Source organism: Sorex araneus, chromosome 2 (assembly GCF_027595985.1).
Source record: "Sorex araneus isolate mSorAra2 chromosome 2, mSorAra2.pri, whole genome shotgun sequence".
Classification (NCBI taxonomy): domain Eukaryota; kingdom Metazoa; phylum Chordata; class Mammalia; order Eulipotyphla; family Soricidae; genus Sorex; species Sorex araneus.
This window is the reverse complement of record NC_073303.1, coordinates 241870477-241896489: the sequence shown is the minus strand read 5'-3', so window position 1 is coordinate 241896489 and position 26013 is coordinate 241870477. Positions and strand designations below refer to the sequence as shown.

Genomic DNA, 26013 nt, shown 5'->3' with positions numbered 1-26013 from the left:
GCCAGGGTGATCTTACACTTGGCCGACCCAAGGACGATAACTGGGTATCCTTATGATCCCCTGGACCCTGGCAGCTGTGACCCATGAACATAGAGTCAAGACTAAGGCCTGAGCACTGTGAGGTGGGGCCCCAAAATACAGTAACAACAAAAAGTGAACTCTAACCAAGCTAGGAAAAAATAATTCAAGTGCAAAAATAACTTATAGCGTGAAACATATAAAGAGTCAAACACTGGGTCTTTATAACCCTATTTTCCAACTTTTTCTATGCTGCGGAATACTATGGTTTGTCTGAAATCATCCTCCTCTTCCTCTGCTCTCACATTTCTTCTGTGCATGGGTACATTTTTCGATTTGGGGCTAGAACTGGCAGTGTTCAGGGGTTATTCTTAACTCTGTGCTCAGGGATCAGTCCTGGCAGGTTTGGTGGATACTGGAATGAAGTGGATCGAACCAAGGTCAGACACGTGCAAGGTCAGCTGTACTACCTCTCTGGCCCTTTCTAAATTTCTTCCCAGCACTCCAGAAGTGTCCCTTGCACAGTGCTCCCCCTCACCACACACACACACACACACACACACACACACACACACACACACACACACAAACCCAGCCCAACTATCTTCCTTCAAAAAACTAAAAAGCCCTTTATCCACAGTACTCACCCCAACAGCCGAGGTCCCCTAGTCAGGGAGATCAGAGTGGGGAGTGGTTTTCTATTTGACCTGAGAGGATAGAAATTCGTGATCTGGAATAAACCAAATTTGGGGTCAGACAGTCAAGTGGGTAGAAAGCTTGCCTTGCCATCTTAGATAAGGCCTTTGCATCCCATTTGGACCCCAGAGCAGTACCAGGAAAAATTCCTGAGCACAGAACCAGGAGTAAGCCCTGGGCATATTCAGGTGTGGCCTCCTCCCGCCCAAAATAATCAAAATAACCAAAAAAGGCCAAAAGGTCCATTTTCTTTTGCTAACCACAGTCACCTGACATGACCAAGCCTGTATGATCCCGCCCTATCACGGAAGCCAATGAAAATGACAGATGGAAACAGGCTCCTTTGCCTTTGCAGAGCTGCTGCTCTACTACTACTCAAAGGGAATCTGGAGGTTCTACAGCAGAGATGTCGGGGCCAAAGGCTCCAGGACAGGGCCCAGCACAGTTCCATGTTGGGAGGGTCAGGACGGCCAAGCCCCCACTCTCTGCAGGTCTCGCAACCCCAAGATCCACAGCCCCCGCGCACAGCCCTGGGCTCGGAGCTGGAGGCGATCATGGCCAAAGGGGCTCCCCAGGATCATGCACACACACACCCAAGACCCCTGCACTCTGGTACAGCCTCCACTGCAGCCCCCAAAGCTCAGTGTCCCCCTAAAGCCTCCGACGCACAGCAGGAACCGCCTGGATATCTGGGAGCCAGTGAAAAAGAAGCGTAAAAGCGTCCCCGAAGCTGACAAGGCCCCTCCACACTCACAGTGCAGAGACGGGGAGGCCAGCCCGGTCCTGCCACAAAATCAGCCTTCACAGCCCCCTGCCACAGCCGGTGCCAGTTCCTCCTTTATCCACATGAATGAATCATGGTGCCATGACGACGTCGTGGACAAATGACACACCTACATGGCCCCATCCTGGGATGTCACTTCCATTAAAGCAAGATTCCAGGTGTGGAGAGAATGTGTTTGCCCACCCAGGTGAACCTGTGCTGCAAGAGGGATGGGCTCGGGTAAAGGAATGGAGAAGCAGCTGCTGGAGTGGTTGGTCACACAGTGAGGGCTGGTGGTGGGGGGGGGTTGTTAAGGAAAAGTCCCCTGATCATGTACTGTTCAGTCCAACATTGGATCAATGCTCTCACACACAGCCCATCTGGAAAAACACAAGAGGGATGACTCGAGGAATACTAGCAGGCAGGTAGGGAACAGGTAGGGCATGGGACAATGAATTTTTCAGGGAAGTAATAAATCAAGATGGGCTGAAAGCAGTGACTCCAATGCCAGCCCAGGGAATGCTGACAGGAACTGGCCTAGCAGCAGCCCAGAAGGCTGGAGGGACACTGGAACAGGAGCAAAAGACAGTTAAAAATATTGAAGAGCACTGGAGGGTGAACACTCTACCCTCTTGATAATTGGGAGCAGTGAACACTTGCATCCAAAAAAAACTCTGGGGGGCTGGAATGATAGCACAGGGGGTAAGATGTTTGACTTGCACGCAGCCGACCCATGTTCAATCCCCAACATACCATATAGTCTGCCAGAAGTAACACCCGAGTGCAGAGCCAGAAGTAACTCCTGAACATTGCTGGGTGTGATCCAAAAAGGGGGGGGGGGAAGGAATATTAAAGCAAAAAAAAAAACAAAAAAACTCTGAAGGCAGTTTCAGAAAGACAATTTCAAACCCAGAGTATGGGCCCTGAGGGACAGTACAGGGTTTGTGCTCTTATCTTGCATGCAGTCCACCTGGGTTGGATCACCTGAGCACTGTCACAAAAGCTTCCTGAATTCAAATTAAGACCCTATGTATGGACAAATCCTTAGAATGGAGGCACACATGGAGCAGAGGAGCACAACATACTGGTAATCCTGCACCTTGCGTGGCCTTTCGAACAGATCTAAATAGTTATCATTCTGGTGACTACTAGATTGTTGAGATTTTACTCTTCCAAATGCAAATGTTTGGTTTCTCCTAATACTACTGTAATGAGGGGTCTGGGATCCAGGAATGTGACCACCATTATATTGGTCAGTCAGCAGCTAAATGGAATTGCCTGCTGAGATGGGGGAAGTTTGTGGTCTCCCTGATAATCCCACCACTTTAAAAACATGTTTCCAGGGGCCCCTTCCATACTTTCCAACAACTGGCATTCATCTTACGATGCACAAGAAAGTCCATTTAAACTTGGACTGCAACCCACCCCATCAAAAAACCTTGCCCTAGCCATTTTCTAAAGATGATACTTTCCAAAATATTTATCCTTAATGTTTGTGTAACTCTAATGGAAATGTGAACACAAGGAGTGCAGAGATGCTGCGGCTTTTAGTAAGGTGCGTGCTTGCACACGGCAGACCTGGACTCCAACCACAGTACTTCATAAGATTCCCGAGTCAGCCAACTTAAGGTTAGCAGAGCTGGGTGTCTCCCTGAAACTTAACACAGGAAGGCCTGAAAAATGGGAATTTGGCTGTTTTTTCCAATTTTTTTTTTTCTTTTCGGGTCGCACCCGCCGATGCTCAGGGATTATTCCTGGCTCTGCATTCAGGAATTAAGGAATTACTCCTGGCGGTACTCGGGGGACCACATGGGATGCTGAGAATAGAACCCGGGTCAGCTGCGTGCAAGGCAAACACCCTACCTGCTGTGCTATCGCTCCAGCCCCTGTTTTTTCCAATTTCAAAGGATTCATTGCAGCATTATGGTTGATCTCTGCCATAAACCCCCCACAAACACAGTTTCTGAGCAAAGCTAGAATCATGGCAAAAAATGAGACTGTGGTGAGCCTTTATAGCCTGAGGGAGGGGCGGTTTTGTACCTTTTTATTTAGTTATTTAGTCACCTTCCTCCTGGCTTCCATCACCAAGACCCATTATTTACAATTTAACATACATGTGAAGTCTAAATGCTGTGATACTGGCATAGCTGTGACCTGGATGACAATCAGAATGTTTACTTTTCCCTTATAGGACTGGCATCATAGGAAGCTTCTTAAATGCTACCCAGGTTTCCTTCCTGGCTGCACTTTATACCATCCCTAACTCCCTTGGTCCAAATGAAACATTTCACTGACAGAGCCTGTCCTGTTATTCGGGGACCAATTCATCCAGTATGAATTTTACTATGTTTTCTAAGGCTTGAGGGAAACACAAAGGCCTTTCCACATTCTTTACACACATAAGCTTTCACTCCAATATGAGTTTTCATATGCCTAGTCACAGCTATGGATTCAATGAAGGCCTTTCCACATTCCTTACATATATAAGGTTTCTCTCCGGTGTGAATTCTTATATGCCTAGTGAGGCCAGAGAGCCGAATGAACGCCTTCCCACAAGTCTGACATTGATGAGGCTTCACTCCGCTATGAATTTTTCTGTGCTTATTAAGGTATGCAGAATGAGAGAAGGCCTTGCCACATTCCTGACAAACGTAAGGTTTCTCCCCAGTATGCACTTTCATATGCCTAGTAATGTTTAAGGCATAAATGAAGGTCTTCCCACATTCCTTACATACATAAGGCCTCTCTCCAGTATGAATTTTCATATGCCTAGTAAGGCTAGAGGGCAGGCTGAAGGCCTTCCCACACGTCTCACACTGAACAGGTTTCTCTCCGGTATGAGTTTTTCTATGACTATGAAAGCTTGAGGAACGACAATATGCCTTCCCACATTCCTCACATACAAAAAGTTTCTCTCCATTATGAAATATCCTATGCTTGTGAAGGCTGGATTTGCTAATGTAGGCCTTCCCACAATCCTTACATATATACGGTTTCTCTCCAGTGTGGATCCTCTGATGGATGGTAAGTCTTGAGGCTCTACTAAAGGCCTTCCCACACTCCTGACATACAAAAGGCTTCTCTCCAGTATGCATTCTCACATGCCTCGTAAGCCTAGAGGAATCGCTGAAGACCTTCCCACACTCCTGACATGAGTAAGGTTTCGTTCCTGTACGAATTCTCCTATGTGCAGAGAGCCCTGAGAAGTGAAGTAAGGCATTCTCCCATTCTCCAGCATGAATTTTCCTGTGATAGCAAAGGCTCGAAGGATAAGCAAAGGCCTTCCCACACTGCTTACACATATACGGTTTCTCTCCAGTGTGAAGTTTCTTATGCCGAGAGAGGTTTGAGCAGAAAGTGAAGGCCTTCCCACAGTGCTGACATGAGTAAGGTTTCTCTCCCGTATGAATTTTCCTGTGCTTCCTAAGATGTGAGGATAGGGTAAAGGCCTTCCCGCATTCCTCACACAGGTAAAGTTTCTCTCCACTATGAATTTTCCTGTGCAGCCTTAGACTTGAGCGTTTATAAAAGGCCTTCCCACATTCCTCGCATGCATAATGTTTGTCTCCATTATGAATTCTAATATGTATAATAAGGTGTTTATATTGATCAAAGGCCTTCCCACATTCTTTGCATGTGTACAGTTTCTCTCCTGTGTGGAGGTTCAGATAGTCACACTGAGGCGACACTTGACTCAGAGTTTGTCCTTGCTGCTGACATTCCTGGGGATTTTTGTGTCTGTGGTTTTCTAAGGGAACACCATGGTGCCAAGAACACGGGGAGGCTCCCCCACATTCCCTACACTTAGATGGGTTCTGTTCATGGTGATTTTGCCTGTGGGCCTGTTGGCATGAGGGACTCGCTATAAACAATGCTCCTGTCCCACTGACTAGGGGCTGCCCCCCCAGGGGGGGCTGTGTCCGTGGACTGAGTGCAACACTCTCAGAGTAGCTTTTCCCAGGGGAGGGCTTCTTCAGAGTGAGGTCGCTCTCTCCACTCTGGTCACCCTCACAAGACATCCCGCCTGTTTCAGCATCCCCATGGGGCTGAAGGCACGATTGCTCACTCGAGACTTTGTCACAGTGCACAGGATCAGAGATAGTCCACGGGGGCTGGCTGCTTCCCTAAGAACAGCAGAGAAGGATTCCAATTATTGCTCTATGCCTCAGTATCCATGTAAAAGGAAATCGAGTCATGCAGGTTGGTGTCCTAACATTTGCACTGCACTGCAATTCCCGAAACTTATCGGTATTAAAAATAATAGGGAGCTAGGGGCTGGAGGAATAGCACAGCAGGTAGGGCGTTTGCCTTGCATGCGGCCAACCCAGGTTCGAATCCCAGCATCCCATATGGTCCCCTGAGCACTGCCAGGGGTGATTCCTGAGTTCAGAGCCAAGAGTAACCCCTGTGCATCACCGGGTGCGACCCAAAAAGAAAAAAAAAAAGGGGGAGCAATAGTAAAGAAAGGATGATGCTTGTCTTGCTTGGGGCACCTGGGTTCACTCCTTGGCATCCTATATGGTCCCCATGTGCCAACAGGAGTAATTTCTGAGTATATAGCCACCAGGATTAATCCCTGGGCATCACCAGGTGTGACCCAAAAAGTCAAAAAAAAAAAAAAAAGAGGAGTTGGGGGAAGTATAATGCAATGGGGAGGGCATTTATTTGCCTTGCATATGGGGACCTGGATTGGATCTCCAGCTTCCCACATGGTCTCTTGGTGGGAGTAATTCCTGCCAGGAGTAATTCTTGAGTCCAGATCCAGGAGTAACTCCTGTGCATCGCTAGGTGTGACCAAAAATCAATAATGATAATAAGAATAAGAAGAGCTTATTTAGATTTTGCACCCAGTGGGAATAAATGCCCTCTCCTCCAGGATTAGGATGCGGATTTCCTCCCTATGGAGCCCAGACCCCAACCTCTCAAGTCTCATGCTTAGCCCACTGAATATCCCACCAGCCTAAATATATATATATATATATATATATATATATATTTATATTCAAATGTGAATCTTACCAGCTCCCTCAAATTCGGTGATCCCATTCCCAAAACAAATTGCTGCAATGCCAAATCCTGAAGTTGTGGATTGAGTTCTGAAATCAAACACAAAATGCAACGTAAGAATTCATCAAATGTGGGGCTGGAGTGATAGCACAGCAGGTAGGGTATTTGCCTTGCATGTGGCCGACCTGGGTTCCCAGCATTCCATATGGTCCCCGGAGCACCGCCAGGAGTAATTCCTGAGTGCATGAGTCAGGAGTAACCCCTGTGCAATGCCGGGTGTGACCCAAAAAGAAAAAAAAAATTAAAAAAGAATTGTCAGGGCTAGAGCAATAGCACAGCGGGTAGAGCATTTGCCTTGCATGCGGCCGACCCGGGTTCAATTCCCAGCATCCCATATGGTCTCCTGAGCACCGCCAGGGGTGATTCCTGAGCGCAGAGCCAGGAGTAACCCCTGTGCATCGCCAGATGTGACCCAAAAACAAAAACAAACAAACAAAAAAATTTAAAAAATATATATTCCTTAGTGGGAAGAAGAAAACAGCAGGTAGGGCATTTGCCTTCCAAGAAGCTAATGGGGGCTGATCCCTGAGCACCGCCAAAAGTAACCCCTGGGAACAGCCAGAAATAACGGCTGAGTATCTCAGGCCCCAAAACCAACACAAAATAATTTTGTTAATATTCTGAAAAGTCATGCTAATTATCCGAGGGCAAAGATAAACATGACGGAGAGGGCAGAGGTTGCATCCAGCTGTGCATGGAAAGGACCCAACATCGCAGGCTGTACATCCAGTCTGATGAGGCAGGGGGACTGAGCGCCAAGAAACCACTGAGCTATTCTACACTCCTGACACACGAGGTAACAAAGCAAGAAAGCAGAGCGAGGATCATTGAGAGTCCAGGATAATGAAGAGCACCCTGAGCAGGGCACAGATGCCTGAATCCAGGAGCCTGAGGACCCCGGGGTCAGCAGTGCGTTTCACATGCGCTCAGGACACCTACACACTGCCCAGAGCCTGAGCCAAGGAGGGTCCTCAGACACTCACCTGCACACACGCCTCTCCTCCCCAACCTCAGGGCTCCTCCTTCCAGCCAGGAGATCACGGCAGGCTTGACCCCAGAATGCCCTGCCCCCATAGAGACAATGTATGGATTAGTGACAAGGAAAAAAGTGACAGGCCAACTCCATGTGTCCTCATAAAAGTGGCAAAACTACAGAAAATATATGAACAAAATCTCCCCTTTCCATATGCCCCAGATTGGTGGATATCAGAGACATTAAGACCCAGGTTTTTTGGGTTTTTTTTTTTTTTTTTTTGCTTTTTTGGGTCACACCCAGCAATGCACAAGGGTACTCCTGACTCTGCACTCAGGAATCACTCCTGGCGGTGCTCAGGGGACCCTATGGGATGCTGGGAATCGAACCCAGGTCGGCCGCATGCAAGGCAAATGCCCTACCTGCAGTGCTATTGCTCCAATCCCCCAGGTTTCATTTTAAGAGTAAAATTTGAGTCCTGCTAAAGTCTTCCATGACTACTGGAAGTGACCCCAAGCAGTGAAATAGAGCAGAGACTAATGGGGTGAGGCCCTAAGAAAGAAATGAACTTGGGGCTGGAGTGATAGCACAGCGGGTAGGGCGCTTGCCTTGCACGCGACCGACCCAGGTTTGAATCCCAGCATCCCATATGGTCCCCTGAGCACCGCCAGGGGTGATTCCTAAGTACACGAGCCAGGAATGACCCCTGTGCATCGCTGGGTGTGACCCAAAAAGCAAAAAGAAAGAAATGAACTAATGGTTGGAGTGATAGTCCAGCAGGGCGGGCACGTGCCTGACACACACATACAGGTTTGGTCCCTGGCATCCATATGGTCTCAGAGCACTGCTGGGAGAAATTCCTCAATAATAACCAGGCGCAATCCCTGAGCATTACTGGGTCTAGCACGGAAACCAAATCAAAACAGAACAAAAAAAGTAATAAATGAAGTTGCGGGTCTGGTGCAGTAGTACAAAGTGTAAGGTACCAGCCTCATAAGCTGCTGACTGGGTTAATCCACAGCACCCCCATGGGCCCTTGAGCACTGCCACTAGAGATCCTTCCGCACAGAGCCAGGAGGCATGTGGACTGTGGCCCCAAATCAAAACCCAAAACAAAAGCAAAGCAAACACAGTGAAGTGAAGGGTAGTACAAGAAGTTAATTTAGCAATAGAAGGAACTATTTACAGGAACCTGAGGGACAGGACAATGCGGAGGACACTTTGCTTGCACGTGGTTGTTCTGGTTCAATGCTCTGCCTCTCATATGGACCCCAAAGCCCACCAAAGGGGCTGGAGCGATAGCACAGCAGGTAGGGCGTTTGCCTTGCACGAGGCCGACCCGGGTTCGATTCCCAGCATCCCATATGGTCCCCCGAGCACCACCAGGAGTAATTCCTGAGTGCAGAGGCAGGAGTAACCCCTGTGCATCACCAGGTGTGACCCAAGAACAACAACAACAAAAAAGCCTACCTAAAGTAATCCCTGGTATCCCAAGGTAACCCCTGAGCATCATGAGATGTGGCCCAATAACAAAATCAGAGAAAAGGAAAGGACCTAGAGAAACAGCAAACCGAACAGCTGTCAAACATCCTGGCCTGTCAGAATCATGGCCACACAGCCCCGGCCCAGCCCCCAAGATCCCTCAAGGGTCTGTCCCGGCACAGGCTTCCCCGAAGCTCTCACCGACGGCCCGCAGATGTTCGTAGGTCTCCAGCATCACGTCCCTGTAGAGCTTTCTCTGATATGCAGCCAGGCAGGTCCACTCCTCTGGGGTGAAGTTGATGGCCACATCGGTAAAGGTCACCGCATCCTGAGTCAGGACACATATAGGGGCAGGAGTCAGGGTCCATCCCTAGCCCGTTCCCTGGGCAATGAGGAAGGCACGGCCAGGAATCTAAAGGCACTCAGCTCAGGGTGCTCTCCCCTCAGGAAGAACAAGCCTCCACTCAAAATTCCTGGTTGACAGGCCCCAGAAATCATTCTAAGGAAGCTGGATCTGATAAAATGTGAGAAATCTATAGTACAAAGTTCCTGTTAGGTGTCAGCCTTGCACACAGACACTCCAGGGCCAAACGCAGCACCACTGGTCCAGCAAGCACTACAGAGTAACAACTGAACACAGAGCCAAAGAGACCATTAAAGTGAACCTGGGTGAGGCCCCCAAACACTAAACATCCCCCCGCCCCCACCCCCCCACACACAAAACTCTTGTTCTAGGAATGAAAAGGGAACACTCAATGTTCATCGAGGTACTCAAAGCTCTGTGTAACATATGTGCCTGTAGGACTCAGAAATCCTGGTTCAGGGATGCCCAAAATTTGTCTTGGGAAGAAGTGTCTCAGTCCCAAAGATTCTTTGCTCCGTCTCCCTGGGACCAGAGCATCCCTGGAACTGCGCACACAGCAGCGTGTGAATGTGAGACTGTATGACAGAGCAGGCGAGGCTCTTCAGAGCGGAAAGGACAAGAGACAGGAAACACATGTCCTGGGGCTGAGTCACTATAGCTGCCAGGGCACATATGGGACCTGCACACCCTGGGGGCCCTGATGCCATCAAATGTGAACCCGGAGTACAGAGCCAAGAGGAAGCCCTGAGCACCTCCACTGTGGCACAAAAATAAATGCAGAAGTAAACAAAGCAGCAGGAGGGAGCAACAGGACTGCAGGCCAGGGACAATGGGCAGGGCTGGTGACCGCAGCTATTTCATATGGTTCCCCCAAGCACTGCCAGGTGCAACGCTGGAGTGTAGAGCCAGGAGTAACCCGAGAATCACCAGATGTAGTCCATTCCCTTCAAAACAACCCAACACAAAACAAAAAACCCAAGATCAGCCTTGGGCCCCTGGCACCCCATAGGGTCCCCCAGTCCTTGCAGGAGTCATTCCTGAGCACTGAGCTGGGTGTGATCCTTGAGCACCACTACTATGGCCCAAACACAAACCAACAAAACAAACAAGGACGAAAGTGGCCTCAAACAGCAGAGCCGGTCACTCAAGCCAGGAGCCGTATCCCACATCTCCTTCCTGAAACCACCCAAGACTGTCGGCCCGGGAAGCCAATGCGCTCCTGTCATTGCAATGTGTCATCTTGTCACTCTCTCCTACCTGGGGATGGTGTATCAGAGGGTGCATCACCATCTTCTGCCTTTGTTTTTACCAGGAATTAGCAGGAGGCCCCGTGCAAAGACCTGGAGGAGAAGTCAGAGCCGTGAGCACCAGAGAGGAGCACAACAAGACCCACCTCCCACCTGACCAGAAATCATTTCAAAAGACACCAGCAAGGGGGCTGGAGTGATAGCACAGTGGGTAGGGCGTTTGCCTTGCACGCGGCCGACCCGGGTTCGATTCCCAGCATCCCATATGGTCCCCTGAGCACCGCCACTAGTAATTCCTGAGTGCAGAGCCAGGAGTAACCCCTGTGCATTGCCAGGTGTGACCCAAAAAGGAAAAAAAAAAAGAGTTCAATGGCTCCTGGTGAGATACAACAATCTTCATAAACTTTCTTTTAAAGAAATCTTTTTTGATCATTTTGAGTGAATTGATCATAACAAGCCATGCAAAATAAATCATCTAGGGTATGTTATTGGGACAGGCTTGGGTGGTGGTTGGGAAAATTGGAAATAATGGTGGTAGTAAGGTGTAATGGTGGTGGAAGTAGTGTTGGAATATGGAATGCAATAAATCAATATGAACAACTTTATAAAAATTAAATTAAATTTTTTTAAAAATGGTCCCTGCATTGGAGCCAGAAATGCTGTGACTGGTCAGACCCTTGAACATTGGCTTGGGTGGTTGGGAAAATTGGAAATAATGGTGGTAGTAAGGTGTAATAGTAGTGGAATTAGTGTTGGAATATGGAATGCAATAAATCAATGTGAACAACTTTATAAAAATAAAATAATTTTTTTTTAATTTCCTGCATTGGAGCCAGAAATGTGACTGACCAGACTCCTGGACACCAGCTCTCAGACCTATCCAAAGGGAGACACTGCCAGATGCTCCTGCTTCTCCATGGACAGAGAAGCTGGTTGTGATCCAGGTTCCCTGTCGGAACAGGAGCACTCGGCTCAATCTATAGGGGAGGAAACTGCAACCCTGTCTGAGCCTCGAGACTCTACCCTGGGCCCCACAGGGAGGTCCACAAAGCCAGAGACTAACTCTGAGGCCAGGAGCTCCTGTGCAAAGGTGGCCCCTGCAGCCCCAGTGACCACAGCCTGGAAAGTGGATCTGCCATGGGGCTAGACATAGAGACTTGGCACAGAAAAACCCTCAGCCATCCTCTTGCAAGGTGGACGGGGACACGTGCCTGGGCACTCTCTCCTGGGGACCAAGGTCACTTCTGAGCTCAGGTGAATCTCAAGCACCATCCCAGCTCTGACTCACTGGACCTGGGCCCATCTGGGTCATGATTTACTGTAATCCTGAATCAGCACATCTGCATCAGCCTCATCCAGCACTCGCTCCTGTGGTGCAAGAATATACTTGCCAACAGCGTGCTGTATAGAAAAATTATCCTAATATCCAGGTTGTTTACTATAGACCATGATGTTAACTGTGTCTGACAGTTGAAACTTTTAGAGTAAATCTACTTTTTACTTTTTAACCATGAATATTATATTCTTGGAGGCTAGGGAGGTAATACAGCAGGTAAGGCCTTCATCTTGCACTTGGATGACCCAGGTTCGAAACCCAAGCACCTCATAAGGGCCCTTGTACCCTGTCAGAATTCTAGTGAGAAACATTCAAAGTGTTGAGCAGCAGGTACTTAAAGCCACTTTCCTGGCTTTTTCTTTCTTTTTTTTTTTTTTGTTTTTGGTTTTTGGGTCACACCTGGCAATTCTCAGGGGTTACTCCTGGCTCTGCACTCAAGAATTACTCCTAGCGGTGCTCAGGGGACCATATGGGATGCTGGGAATCGAACCCGGGTTGGCCGAGTGCAAGGCAAATGCCCTACCCGCTGTGCTATCGCTCCAGCCCCTCCTGGCTTTTTCTATATGCTGTCAAATCCTATGTTTTTTGTTCTCTCTCTCTCTCTCTCTCTCTCTCTCTCTCTCTCTCTCTCTCTCTCTCTTTCTCTTTCTCTCTCACAAGCACCCTAGTTGCTATACTATCTCTTTGGTGTTTGATATATTTTTTTTTCTTTTTGGGTCACACCTGGTGGTGCTCAGGGGACTATATGGGATGCTGAGAATCTAACCCGGGCCAGCCACGTGCAAGGCAAACGCCCTACCCGCTGTACTCCAGCCCCTCTTTGGCATTTTCTAAATAAATTTCTTCCCAGTACACCAGAGTGACCTCTGGGCAATCTCCCCCTCCACAAATAAATAAATAAATAAATAAATAAATAAATAAATAAATAAATAAAATCTCTTCCTTCAAAAAAAAATACCCTTTACCTGCAGTACTCACCCAATTGTCAATAAAAGGGGCTCCTGCAGTCAGGGAAAGATAAAGAGTTGGGGGTGGTTTTCTACTTCAGGTGAGAGAGCAGAAATTCCTGGTCTGGAAAAAACACCAATGTTAGGGTCAGACAGACGATAAAGCAGTAGGATGCTTGCCTTGCTGACCCGGATCAAGCCTCAGCATGCCAGATGGCCCCTAAGGGACAGCCAGGAATAATTCCTGAGTGCACAGATAGGAGTAAGCCCTGAGCATCTCTGGGTATGACCCTCCAAGTTCCCATAAAAAAATTTAAAATAGCCCCCCAAAAAGTCAATTTTCATTGGCAAACCCCACCCACCGACAAGGACCCCACCCGATCACAGCAGCCAGTGAAAGGACAGATGGAAACGGGGGTCTCTTGCATTGGGAGGCTGCAGCATTACCCATGACAGTGAATCCTGAAGTCCTATAGCAGCAATTTAGGGGCTAAAGACTCCAGGACAGGCCCCAGCGCAGTTCTGTGCTGGGAGAGTCGGGACAGCAAAGCCCCCGCCCTCTCCAGGCCCCGCACCCCAAGGCCCGCAGCCCCCACGCTCAGCCCCGCGCCCACCCGCCGCTGCCCCATCGCGTAGCTGGAGGCGATCCGGGCCGCCCGATGGGCGGGGGGGAGGGGGGTAAGATCACGCAGTCACAGACGCGACCCCTGTACCCCGGGACAGCCCCCTCTGCACCGTCCAGATCCCCGCGTCCCCCTAAAGCTTCTGCCGTGCCTCAGGAACCACCTGGATATCCGGGAACTAGTGAAAAACCGGCGCGAAAGCGCCCCCCAAGCTGGTGCAGCCCCACCTCTCACAGTGTGGAGATTGGGAGGCCGCTTGCGTTCTGCCACAAAATCGGCGTTCAGAGTCCCCCATGCAACGGCCCGCTCCTTCCTCCTTCTCCTACCTGACCAAAGGCGGGCTGAATCACGTGACAGGGTCTGGCCCCGAAAATGCGCCTGAAGTCTGTGACGTCACACCCATTCAACTAAGGAGCCTTAAAGGGCCAGGCGCCTGGTACGAAAAGACCATTTTGCCCACCTAAGTGAATCTGTGCCTCCGGGGATGGGCTGGGATAAAGAAGTGGAGAGGCAGCAGCTGGAGTGGACTGGTCAGCCATTGAACCAATGTTCTCACACAGGAGTCCATCAGGAAAAATGCAAGCAGGTTGATTGAGGTTTAACTGGCAAGTAGGGAGGGGGTGGAGCATGAGACAATGAGTTTCTGGGGGAAGTCATAATCGAGATGGGGTGAAAGCAGTGACTCTGAAGCCAGTCCTGGAGATGCAGAAAGGAACTGGACTAGCAACAGCCCAGAGAGCTGGAGAGACACTCGAACAGGAGCAAAGGCTGGGAAGAACATCAAAGAGTATTGTACAGTCAATGCTCAATGTGAGCAGTGGGCATTCACCTACAAGGATAACCCCAGTAGGCAGTTTCAGAAATATAATTTGAAATATGCAATCATAATTTCAAACGTGGGACTGGATAGGTAATACAGCGCTTAGCCTCTTGCCTTGTATGCTAATTTCAGGCCAATTATTGAAAAGACATGAACAGAATCTGTACTCCTGATATGTTCCAGATTGGTGATTATTGGAATCAAATGATGGAGGTTTCAGTTTAAGAGTGAAATTGCGGGGGGGGGCGGGGGCTGGAGCAATAGCACAGCAGGTAATTTGACTTGCATGCAGCCCACCTGGGTTCGATTCCCAGCATCCCATATGGTCCCCTGAGCACCACCAGGAGTAATTCCTGAGTGCAGAGACAGGAGTAACCCCTGTGCATAGCCAGGTGTGACCCTCCAAAAAAAAGCAAAACAAAACAAGTGAAATAGGGGGCTCTCAGAAAATACCATAAACAGTGTAGCCCAGCCCTTCAGATGGCCGATATGGGTTTGATCCCAGCACAGTACATAGTTTTATTTTTGCTATTTGGGGGCTACACCTGGCGATGCTCAGGCATTACTCCTGACTGCACTTAGGAATCAACTCTGGTGGTGTTCAAGGACCACATGGATTGCTGGGCATTGAAACCATGTCAACTGCCTGCAAGACAATTGTCCTCCCCTCTGTACTATCTCTCTATCCTGGCACTGTACCAAGTTTCCTGATCACCTGTCAAAGTTATCACTGAGTGTAGTAAACCCAAGAATTTAATAAAATAAACCCCCAAATGGACAAAGATGGCAAGAACCCCTAATTATTTTTTAACTCAAATACACACACACACACACATATATATATATATATATATGTCTGGAGAGAGAGTACAGCAGGTGGGGCACTTGCCTTGCTCATGGCCAATTCATGTTGATCCCTGACATCCCATACATTGGATTCAAGGGACTCCTTCCATCCTTCCCACGACTGGCAAATGTCCTTCTATGCACAGTCAAGTTCATTTAAATTGTCTCCAACCCACTCCATTAAAGAACCATGTTAGGGACTGGAGCAATAGCACAGTGGGTAGGGCGTTTGCCTTGTATACGGCCGACCCGGGTTCCATTCCCAGCATCCCATATGGTCCCCTGAGCACCACCAGGAGTAATTCCTGAGTGCTTGAGCCAGAAGTAACCCCTGTGCATCGCTAGATGTGACCCAAAAAGAAAAAAAGTCAGAACCATTTTAAGATGATACTTTTCATAAATTTTAATGATATAAATCCAATAACAACTAAAACACAAGAGATGCAGAGATGATACAGCAGATAAGGTGCTTGTTTGCATATAGCTGACCTGGATTCCAACCCCAGTATCCCAAAAGGTTCCCTGATTCCCCCAGATATGGACCCGTCCATGAGCACAGAGCCAGGAGTGAGGTCTGAACCACACAGCCGGGTGTGGCTTCCCAGAACATAACACAGGAGGGCCTGAAGAATGGCGGTTTCTCTGTTTTTCCAATTTCAAAGGAATTCATTACAAGATCCTGGTTGATCTATGCCATAACGCCCAAAACCATGACCTCTGAGCCAAGACAGAGTCAGAGCAAAGAATGAGACAGTGGTGAGCCCTGGCAGTTGCAAAGGAGGGGGATTTTCTTTGCCTTTATATTTAGTCACCTTCCTACCGGCTTTCCATCAAGATCATAATTTACAAGCTAACATATGCATGAGTCAAAATGCCGGGACACTGCTGCATAGCAGCAGCCAGGGAAATACCTTTCCCTTATAGTACTGACTTCACGGGAAGCTTGTCACATGCTACCAGGATTATTTCCTTCCTGGCTGCACTTTTGTCGCATTCCCAGTCCCTTATCCAAATGAAATTTGTTTTATTGAGAGGGCTTGTTCTGACCTTAGAGATTATGAAGGGATCAACTCATCCGGTATGAATTTTAAGATGACTATTAAGGTGCGAGGGGAACAGGAAGGCCTTCCCACATTCCTTACATATGTAAGACTTCTCTCTGTTATGAATTTTCATATGCTTCCCGAAATTTGAACGAAACGTAAAGCGCTTCCCACATATCTGACACTGATGAGGTTTCTCTCCGCTGTGAATTTTCCTGTGCAAATTAAAGTACCCACTTGTAGAGAAGGCCTTCCCACAGTCCTTACAAACATAAGGTTTCTCTCCAACATGAACCTCTCTGTGTTTATAAAGGCTTGAAGGCTCAGGAAAGCCCTCCCCGCATTCCTTACACACAAAAGGATTCTCTTTGGTATGAACTTTCTTGTGCCTAGAAAGGCTGGAGGTGCGAATGAAAGCCTTCCCACATTCCTTACATACATACGGTTTCTCTCCAGTGTGGATTCTCTTATGCATAGTAAGGCTTGAGGATCCAGTAAAGGCCTTCCCACACTCCTGACACACGTAAGGCTTTTCTGCAGTATGAGTTTTCAAATGCACAGTAAGGCGTGAGGCCCGTGTGAAGGCCTTTCCACATTCCTTACATTTGTGAGGTTTCTCTGTACTATGAATTTTCTTGTGTGCAGTAAGGTATGAAAATCTAGTGAAGGCCTTCCCGCATTCCTTACATGTGAAAGGTCTCAATCCAGGATGAAGTTTTATATGCAAAGCAAAGCTTGAGGATCGAGTAAAGGCCTTTCCGCATTCCTTACATATAATAGGCTTCTTTCTGCTATGAAACTTCTTATGTTTAATAAGGAATGAGGGGTAAACGAAGCCTTTCCCACAGTCTTTACAAACATGAAGTTAACTCTCATGATTCTTGCTCAAAAGACTTGCTGGAAAGGCATAGTCTTACCCTCATCTCCTTATTTAACATAAGGAAGTTTCACTCGCAGAAGAAGCCTATTCTATGCTAAAGGAATGAGAGAAAGGCCTTTACTCGTCCTCAAGCTTGCCTTGCATATAAAGTTTCACTCCTGGATTGAGACCTTTCACATGTAAGGAATGCGGGAAGGCCTAAACGAAGGTCTTCCCACATTCCTCACATAGAAAAGGTTTCTCTCCGGTATGAATTCTCCTATGTGCAGGAAGCCATGAGGGTCGAGTGAAGGCCTTCCCACAGTCCTCACATGTGTACGGTTTCTCTCCAGTATGAACTCTCTTATGTCTAAAAAGGTTTGAGGGGTAAGGGAAGGCCTTCCCACATTCTTTGCAGGGATACTGTTGCTCTCCTGGGTGGATATTCATGTGGTCGCACTGGGGTGATGCCGGACTCGAAGTCTGCCCTCGCTGCTGACTTTCCCGGGGATTCTGTCCACTGTGAGTATCGAAAGGAACATCAGGGTGCTGAGAACATGGGGAGGCTCCCCCACACTCCTTACATACGGATGGGTTCAGTCCACGGTGACTTTGTGTACGGCCCTGTCGGCGTGAGGGACGTGCACCTCTCCCACTGTCCAGGGGCTGCCCCGCTGGAGGGGTTTGTGTTTGAGGTCTGCGCTGAACAGACTTTGAGGAGCTTTTCCTCTGGGAGGGCTTCTTTTGAGCGAGGACTCTCTCTTTCTTCTGATCACCAACAGAGGACATAGGGGCTGTCTCGCCACCCCCGTGGGGATGAGGGCACGAGTGCTTACTTGAGATTTTGTCACACAGCGCAAGATCAGAGACATTCCACTGGGGCTGGCCACTTCCCTATAGAACAGCAGAGGATTCCAATTACTGCTTTATTCCTTGAGATTCTCCATGTCTAAAATAAATTGAGCCCTGGGGCTGGAGCAATAGCACAGCAGGTAGGGCATTTGCCTTGCACGCAGCCGACCCGGGTTCGATTCCCAGCATCCCATATGATCCCCTGAGCATTGCCAGGAGTAATTCCTGAGTGCAGAGCCAGGAATAATCCCTGTGCATTGCTAGGTATGACCCAAAAAGCAAAATAAATAAATAAATAATAAATAAATAAATAAATAAATAAATAGATAAATAAAATAAATTGAGCCCTGTAGTGTCGTTGTTCTGAGTCACTGTCACATGGGGATCTTTGGCCCCCTGCTCTATTCAGGGTCAATCACTGTGCCCCCAGCCAGCCATTAAATGAAGAAATGGGGTCCACAACTGGTTGAAAATCAGTGGCTGTTTATTCCTATCTCACAGTATTATATATAGAGAAATCATGAAGGCTTAGGGGGCAGTAATTACACATAGGTGTGGTTGAACATTAACAGCAACACAGAGATGTAAAGAAACTTCAGGGGAAGTTCCTCTAGGAGATGCACCCAAGGACAGAATAGCATCTGGGGGCTCCAGCACTCTAGAATCCACTATAGATTCCTCTTAGGAGATCTGACAAAGGTGGGATTCCATCTAAGGGTATATTGCTCTCTCATTTCCTTTGCTAGTAATGCATTTAAACAATCGTATTAGATTCACTTATCATACTTCTTATGGTACTTAGGCTGTCCCTTTCTCAAAATCAGGGTAGCTTATGGCTTGGGTCTATCCAAGTCCCTTGGTGCGACCTGCCTTTTGGGATGCTAGGAACTAAGGGCCTCGGGAGCACTGTGCATGTAATTCAATAAACCTAAGCTCCCTGTGGGGGAGGAAGGACAAACCAAGGCTAAACCTCAGAAGCTTAGAACTATACTCCAACATAGCAGCTGTGCTTTTTGACATTCCCACCACACGAATGCAACTCACAACACATGCAGGGATTTTCCATGGAACAATCTAATGTTTCTATATGGCAGACTTGCAAAACTGATCGATGGGGCAGGGGGAGTCACTAAGCTCTGTAAATTTTTTGCAACTCAATGAACAGACAAATTAAATGGAATTAACTCCCTCTGCAGAAAACAAGCAGCAGTTTCGAGTGAAAATAAGAGACCCAAGTGTGGGACCGGTTCAGGCTCAGCGTGGAGCCTGGGATGCATGTGTAAAGTCAAGGCTGCATCCCACACAGCAGAGATGGACCACAGGGGCCTTTGAAAACATCTCACTGCAAGTATACTCCTCTTCAGGATCAAGACGTGCTTTCTGTTCTTTTTGTTTTATTGTTTGTATTTATTTTAGTGCGGGCCACACCAAGCAGTGCTCAGAACCAACGCTGCTGGGGCTCTGGGAACCATATGGGGTGCTGAGGTTGGAGCCCAGGTTTCCAGATCCATGAAAATCAAGTGCCTTTCTCACTGCACTATTACCAAAATCAACAAATCAGTCTTTGAAACAATCTAATACTTGTGCTTACTTTCTATCAAATGACAAACCACAGTATTTCTTCAGTGTGAAATAGTAAGAATTTCTTTAGTGTTTGAACTTACTGATTTTATCCTCAGTGAGGCTATGGGCCCTTTACTGCCAGAATTAGTCTCTGAGTTCCTCTCTGTCATTTCAGAAGACCATAAAGGTGGTGGCAGGATGGAGCCTGAACTCCCACCTTTCTAATCCTATGCATGGTCCGGGCTGGAGAGATAGCACAGCGGTAGGGCATTTGCCTTGCACACTGCCAACCCGGGTTTGATTCTTCCACCCTTCTCGGAGAGCCCAGCAAGCTACCAAGAGTATCTCGCCTGCACAGCAGAGCCTGGCAAGCTACCCGTAGCATATTCGATATGCCAAAAACAGTAACAAGTCTCAAAATGGAGATGTTACTGGTGCCCGCTTGAGCAAATCGATGAGCAACAGGATGACAGTGACAGTGACAGTGATGCTTGGTCTACTGAGCTATCCAGCAGGCATAAAAATACTTATTTTGAATGTGCAAATCTTACCAGCTCACGCTTATTTGAAGATCCCTTTCTCAAATCAAACTGTGGCAGTGCCACATCCTGAAGCTGCGGTTTGAGTTCTGAAATCAAACATAATCCACAAGGTAAGAATTAGTGGAATGAAATATAGCTGAATAGGCAGAGCAAGAGGATGACATCTCTATGGTTCTCATATTCCAAGCAGCAACAGGAAGATCCATTTAGAGAATCATTGTGAGGAGCTTGGCAATCACACACTAGCTTTTTGAGTTAGGTTTATAGACCAGACCCAGGAACACTAGGGAACCATACGGGATGCTTGTTATTGAAACCAGGCAGCTGAGCATAAGGCAAGTGCCCGCCTTCCTTCCTTCCTTCCTTCCTTCCTTCCTCCCTCCCTCCCTCCCTCCTTCTTTCTTTCTTTCTTTCTTTCTTTCTTTCTTTCTTTCTTTCTTTCTTTCTTTCTTTCTTTCTTTCTTTCTTTCTTTCTTTCTCTCTTTTTTTCCTAGCACTCTCTTTAGTCTTTATACCCCAAACCAACCTGAACCAGGAATCTTTTATTTTTTTATGTTTTGTTATTTTTTGCCACAGCTGGTGGTGCTCAGATCTTATTCTTTTTTTTTTTTTTTTTTTTTTTTGCTTTTTTGGGTCACACCCGGCGATGCTCAGGGTCACTCCTGGCAAAAAAAAGAAAATTAAAATAAAAGTTTTTTAAAATTATTTTTTAAAAAAATTATAATAAGGCAAGTGCCCTCCCCACTGTCCTATAGCGTCAGCCCAATCTAGCTTTGTTATGGGCTCAACAATTCACAATTTATACATAAATGAAAAAGAAATTTTTCATAGTGGGGTGGAAAGAGAACAGCAGGTATGGCATTTGCCTTCTGTGAGGCTGACACTTGAGCATGGCCAAAAGTAGCTCCTGAGTACTGCTAACAAAAACCCTTAGTATCACTGGGCCCAAAACCAAACAAAAATAATTTTTTACTGTATTTAAAAATACACTGGAATGGAGCGGTATCACAGCGGGTAGTGTGTTTGCCTTGTACGTGGTCAACCCAGGTTCGATTCCTCCGTCCCTCTCAGAGAGCCTGGCAAGCTACTGAGAGTATCCTGCCCACATGGCAGAGCCTGGCAAGCTACCCATGGTGTATTTGATATGCAGAAACAGTAACTACAAGTCTCACAATGGAGACATTACTGGTGCCTGCTCAAGCAAATCGATGAACAATGGGATGACAGTGCTACCGTGCTATTTAAAAACCATTGTACTGATCTACACAATGGAATACTATGCAGCTGTTAGGAGAGATGGAGTCATGAAATATGCTTATAAATGGATAAACATGAAGAATATCATGCTAAGTGAAATGAGTCAGAAAGAAAGGGACAGACATAGGAGGACTGCACTCATTTGTGGAATATAGAATAACATCACAGGAGGCTGACACGCAAGGACAGTAGATACAAGGGCCAGGAGGATTGCCCCATAGCTGGAAGACTGCTTCATGAGCAGAGGGGAGAAGGCAGATGGAATAGAGAAGGGATCACTAAGAAAATGATGGCTGGAGGAACCAGTTGGGATGGGAGATGCATGCCAAAAGTAGATAATGGACCAAACATGATGACCTCTCAGTGTCTGTATTGCAAGCCATAATGCCCAAAAGTAGAGAAAGAGTATGGGGAATATCGTCTTCCTTAGAGGCAGGGGGAGGATGGTAAAAGGGGGGGATATTGGTGGTGGGGAATGTGCACTGGTGGAGGGATGGGTGTTTGATCATTGTGATATTGTAACCCAAACATGAAAGCTTGTAACTATCTCACGTTAATTCAATAAAATAAAAAAAAATTTTACTGATTTAAGGGCAAAGAGAGGGAGAACAGAGGGCAGAGGAGCATCCAGCTGAACTGGAATGGGCATCCCAACATTGGAGGCTGTACAGCCAGGCCAGTAAGGCACAGATGGGGGTTAAAAAAGGCCAGGAATCTCATGGGCTATTCTCCATACCTGACAGATGAGGAAGAATAACGACAAAGCCAAGAAAGCAAATTGCAGAATCATTCCATGACAGACAATCCAGGGGAGGGAAGGGCAGCATGAGCGCAGCACAGATGCCTGGATCCAGAAGCCTGAGGACCCCCAGGGTCAGCATCGCATTTCTCACCCACTCAGGACACCCACATACTGCCCAGGGCCCAAGCCAGGGAGGGTCCTCAGACACTCACCTGCACACACGCCTCTCCTCTCTGGCCCCAGGGCTCCTCTTTCCAGCCAGGAGATCACCGCAGGCTTCATCCCGGAATGTCCTGCTTCCCAGAGATGGAGGCATGGATTAGTGACAAGGAAAAGGCGACAGGCCAACCCCGTGTGTCCCTAAGAAAACCTGGAAATCTCCTGAAAAAACATGAACAGAAGTGAAAACTTCTGAGATGCTGCAGATTCATGGTTATCAGAGACTATAGGACCCAGGTTTCAATTTAAGAGTGAAATACAAGGAGCCTGGAAAATACCGCAAACAGTATAGCCCTGGCGTCACGCATAGGCAACATGAGTTTGACCCCAGCACAAAGTGTAATTTTGTTTTGAAGCCACACCCAGCGATGCTCAGGGTTACTCCAGACTCTGTACTCAGGAATCACACCCTGGTGGTGAGGGGGCCCATATGGGATGCCGGGTATTGCACCTGTGTCCACTGCCTGCAAGACAATTGCCCCCCTCCCCATGCTGTAGTAGCTCTTTGGCCCTAGCACTATACGGAGTTTCCTGAGTCCCTCTAAAAGTTGTCACTGGGACTGGAGCAATAGTATAGCAGGTAGGGCATTTGCCTTGCACGCGGCCGACCCGGGTTCGATTCCCAGCATCCCATATGGTCCTCTGAGCACCGCCAGGGGTGATTCCTGAGTGCAGAGTCAGGAGTAACCCCTGTGCATTACCAGATATGACCCAAAATACAAAAATAAATAAATAAATAAATAAAAATAAAAGTTGTCACTGAGTGCAGTAAACCAAATAGCTTAATAAACCCAAAAATGGATAAAGATGGCAAGACCCCCCCTCATTTTTTTAAGTTAAGGTTAAAATATGTACATATATAATATTATATATATGTATATATCCGGACAGATAGCACAGCAGAATGACATTTGCCCTTCTCAAAGCCAATCCAAGTTCAATCCCCAATATCCCCATATGACCCCTGAGCTGCCAGGAGTGATCCCTGAGTGCAAAGCCCCAGAGCAAACCCTGAATCCTGCTGAAGTCTCCCAAGAAATATTGGAAGTGACCCCAAACACTGAAATAGAACAGGACCTAATGGGATGAAGACCTAATAAATAAATTTATGGTGGGGAGATATTACAATGGGTAGCGTTGTGCACACATACGGGTTTGATCCCCAAGAGCTCATATAGTTTTGGATCATGGCCAGAAGTTCCTTGATACACAGCCAGGAGTAACCCCTGAGCATTCCTGGATGAAACACAAAACCAAATCAAAACAAAACAGGGGCTGGAGCGATAGCACAGTCGGTAGGATGTTTGCCTTGTACTCGGCTGACCCAGGTTCGATTCCCAGCGTGCTATATGGTCCCCTGAGCACCGCCAGGAGTAATTCCTGAGTGCAGAGCCAGGAGTAACCCTTATGCATTCCCAGTGTGACCCAAAAAGCAAAAAAAAAAAATTCTTAAACTTCACATCATGGTGCAATAGTACTGGGGGTAAGACACCAATCGGTGAAGCTGACAACCAGGTTCAATCAGCAGCAATCCCAGGCTTCCTGAGCACCCCGAGGAGTGCTCAGAACCAGGTGGAATGTGGACTGGCCCCAAAATAAAAACAAAACAAAACAAAACACAGTGAAGTTGTGTGTACTACAAGAAGTAAATTGACTTAAATTGACTTAGCAATGGAAGGAACTATTCAGATCACGGCCCCTATTGAACACATAGACCCGGCCACACCCCAGGAGACCACATAGGTCTGTGCTGGCTGGGTGCTCCCCATGTGGCTCTCACCGACAGCCAGAAGGTGCTGGTAGATCTCCAGCATCACGTCCCTGTAGAGCTTCCTCTGAGAGGCATCCAGGTACATCCACTCCTCTGTGGTGAACTTCACAGCCACGTCGGAGAAGGTCACCGGGTCCTGAGTCAGCACACAGAGGGGCATGGGAGTCAGGGCTGGTACCCAACCTGATATCTGGGTCGTGAGGATGGGACCCATCCCCAGAGCCCAAGAGGGGCTCAGGGTCTCTCCCCTCTTCTCTCGGGAGGAACCAACCTCCACACACTCCTGGTTTACAGGTCCCATAAATCACTCTAAGGCAGCCCGATCTACAGCAATGTGAGGATGTTATATTAGAAGGCCGGCCTTGTGCAAAGACACCCCTGGCCAACTTCTGCCAACCACTGGTCCATCAAGCACTGCAAAGAGTAACAACTGAGCATAGACCTAGCAGAATAAAAAAGAGCAATGCTAGGTGTGGCCCCAAACAGTAAATACACACCCCCTGCTCCCCACAACCCATAATATTGGTATGAGAAGGGGATACTCAATGTGCAGCAAGCGACTCAAAGCTGTGCGTTACTGTACGACTGTGAGCTCACAGTTCAGGGCCGCTTCAAATCCCTCTCAAAGGATGTGAAAGTTACTTAACCCCCAACACCTCTGCTGGGGGGCTGGAGTGATAGCACAGCGGGTAGGGTGTTTGCCTTGCACACGGCCAACCCAAGTTTGATTCCCAGCATCCCATATGGTCCCCTGAGCACCACCAGGAGTAATTCCTGAGTGCAGAGCCAGGAATAACCCTTATGCATCGCCAGGTGTGACCCGGAAAGAAAACAAACAAACAAACAAACAAACAAAACCAACACCTCTGCTAGCTCCAGAGATCTTTTGCTCTGTCTCCCTGGAAATATCACATGCCCAGAACTGCACACACAGCAGCATGTGAACAGGAGACTGTATGACTGAGCGGGTATGGACAAATAGGGAAAACACATGACCTGGAACCTGGAGTCACTGTAGCTGCCAGGACACATATGAGGCCAGCAGACCCCGGGGACCCTGATGCCCGTGAGATGTGAATCCAGAGCACCGAGCCAAGAAGAAGCACTGAGCATTTCTACTGTGGCACAACAAATAAACACAAAAGGAAACAAAGAAATCGGATGGAGTAAAAGGACAGAGGGTCCAGGGACAGCAAGTTGGGCTAGCAATCCCCATGTCCCAAATGGTCCCCAAAGCACTGCCAGACGCAATGCCATGGTGCAATCAGGAGTAAACCCAAGAATCACTGGGTGAGGCCCTGCCTCTAACCACCACCACCACCACCACCCCGCTCCCCCCCACACACACACAAAACAAAACCTCAAGAAGTCAGTCTCGGACCTCAGTCACCCCATAATGTCCCCGAGACCCGTCAGGATTGATAATTGACCACTGACATGGGAATACTCCTTGAGCACAGCGGTGCGTCACCTCAAAGCCAAAAATCAATGAAACAAACAGAGACAAAGTGGCCTCAAACAGCAGAAAGTCGGGCACTTTGACCAGGAGACTCATCCCAGGGCTCCTTCCTGAAACAACTTGAGACCGATGGCCCTGGAAGCCTGTGTGCTCCTCTCACTGCATCACCTCATTGTGTCACTCTCCTCCTACCTGGGGACAGTCTTTCAGATGGCGCGACACCATTCTCTCCAGCCTATTATTCTTGACGATCACCAACGAGGCTTTGAAAAAGACTTAGAGAAGTTAGAGCCGTGAGCACAGAGACAAGCACAACCCCCATACCCTGACCAGAAGTCCATGCATTAGAGTAGGACCATGCCCTTTCTTTTTTTTCCCCCCTCTGGAAAACATTTTTTCCTTTATTTATTCATTTATTTTTTAATTAGTGAGTCACAGTGAGGGTACAGTTACAGATTCACATATTTTCGTGCTTGTTTTTCCCTCATGCAATGTTTAAGAACCCATCCCTCCACCAGTGTCCA

General features: G+C 47.8%; 3 protein-coding genes across 7 annotated transcripts; all 3 read right to left on the bottom strand.

The window, feature by feature from the left end:
- Positions 1–2360: 2360 nt before the first annotated feature.
- LOC129402560 (zinc finger protein 345-like) lies at positions 2361–13862 on the bottom strand. Of its 5 annotated transcripts, none has more exons than XM_055129568.1 (7): positions 13843–13862; positions 12925–13017; positions 10621–10703; positions 9201–9327; positions 7528–7608; positions 6497–6573; positions 2361–5601 (listed from the first exon to the last, which is right to left on the bottom strand). In XM_055129568.1, the coding sequence occupies exons 3-7, from the start codon at positions 10651–10653 to the stop codon at positions 3802–3804; spliced, it is 2118 nt and encodes a 705-aa protein (XP_054985543.1). In that variant the 5' UTR covers positions 10654–10703; positions 12925–13017; positions 13843–13862; the 3' UTR covers positions 2361–3801. The 5 variants fall into 5 exon arrangements, with proteins under 5 accessions (XP_054985543.1, XP_054985540.1, XP_054985541.1 ...); XM_055129565.1 differs by lacking the exon at positions 13843–13862 and adding an exon at positions 13744–13833; XM_055129566.1 differs by lacking the exon at positions 13843–13862 and adding an exon at positions 13680–13832.
- A 1708-nt stretch (positions 13863–15570) lies between these two features.
- Positions 15571–17087, bottom strand: LOC129401822 (zinc finger protein 85-like; the record flags this gene model as incomplete). Its single annotated transcript, XM_055124698.1, has 1 exon — positions 15571–17087. A coding segment is annotated over one exon (834 nt), but the record flags the coding sequence as incomplete, so codon positions are not given.
- Positions 17088–17303: 216 nt separating this feature from the next.
- On the bottom strand, positions 17304–26013 carry ZNF557 (zinc finger protein 557). Its single transcript, XM_055124697.1, has 5 exons — positions 25682–26013; positions 24040–24166; positions 22253–22333; positions 20051–20127; positions 17304–17978 (listed from the first exon to the last, which is right to left on the bottom strand). Exons 1-5 carry the CDS (start codon positions 25712–25714, stop codon positions 17304–17306), a joined length of 993 nt encoding a protein of 330 aa, XP_054980672.1. The 5' UTR covers positions 25715–26013.

Excerpts from the sequence above, each read along its gene's own strand:
- LOC129402560 (XM_055129568.1), bottom strand. The coding sequence starts at position 10,653 with ATGGTGATGCACCCTCTGATACACCATCCCCAG. Across the intron at positions 9,328-10,620 it reads CTCTGATACACCATCCCCAG|GATGCGGTGACCTTTACCGA; the intron begins GTAGGAGAGAGT and ends GTCCTGACTCAG. Across the intron at positions 6,574-7,527 it reads GAGGAGAGGCGTGTGTGCAG|AACTCAATCCACAACTTCAG; the intron begins GTGAGTGTCTGA and ends GTTTGATTTCAG.
- ZNF557 (XM_055124697.1), bottom strand. The coding sequence starts at position 25,714 with ATGGTGTCGCGCCATCTGAAAGACTGTCCCCAG. Across the intron at positions 22,334-24,039 it reads CCAGCACCTTCTGGCTGTCG|GACATTCCGGGATGAAGCCT; the intron begins GTGAGAGCCACA and ends TCTGGGAAGCAG. Across the intron at positions 17,979-20,050 it reads CTTCAAATAAGCGTGAGCTG|GGAAGTGGCCAGCCCCAGTG; the intron begins GTAAGATTTGCA and ends GCTGTTCTATAG.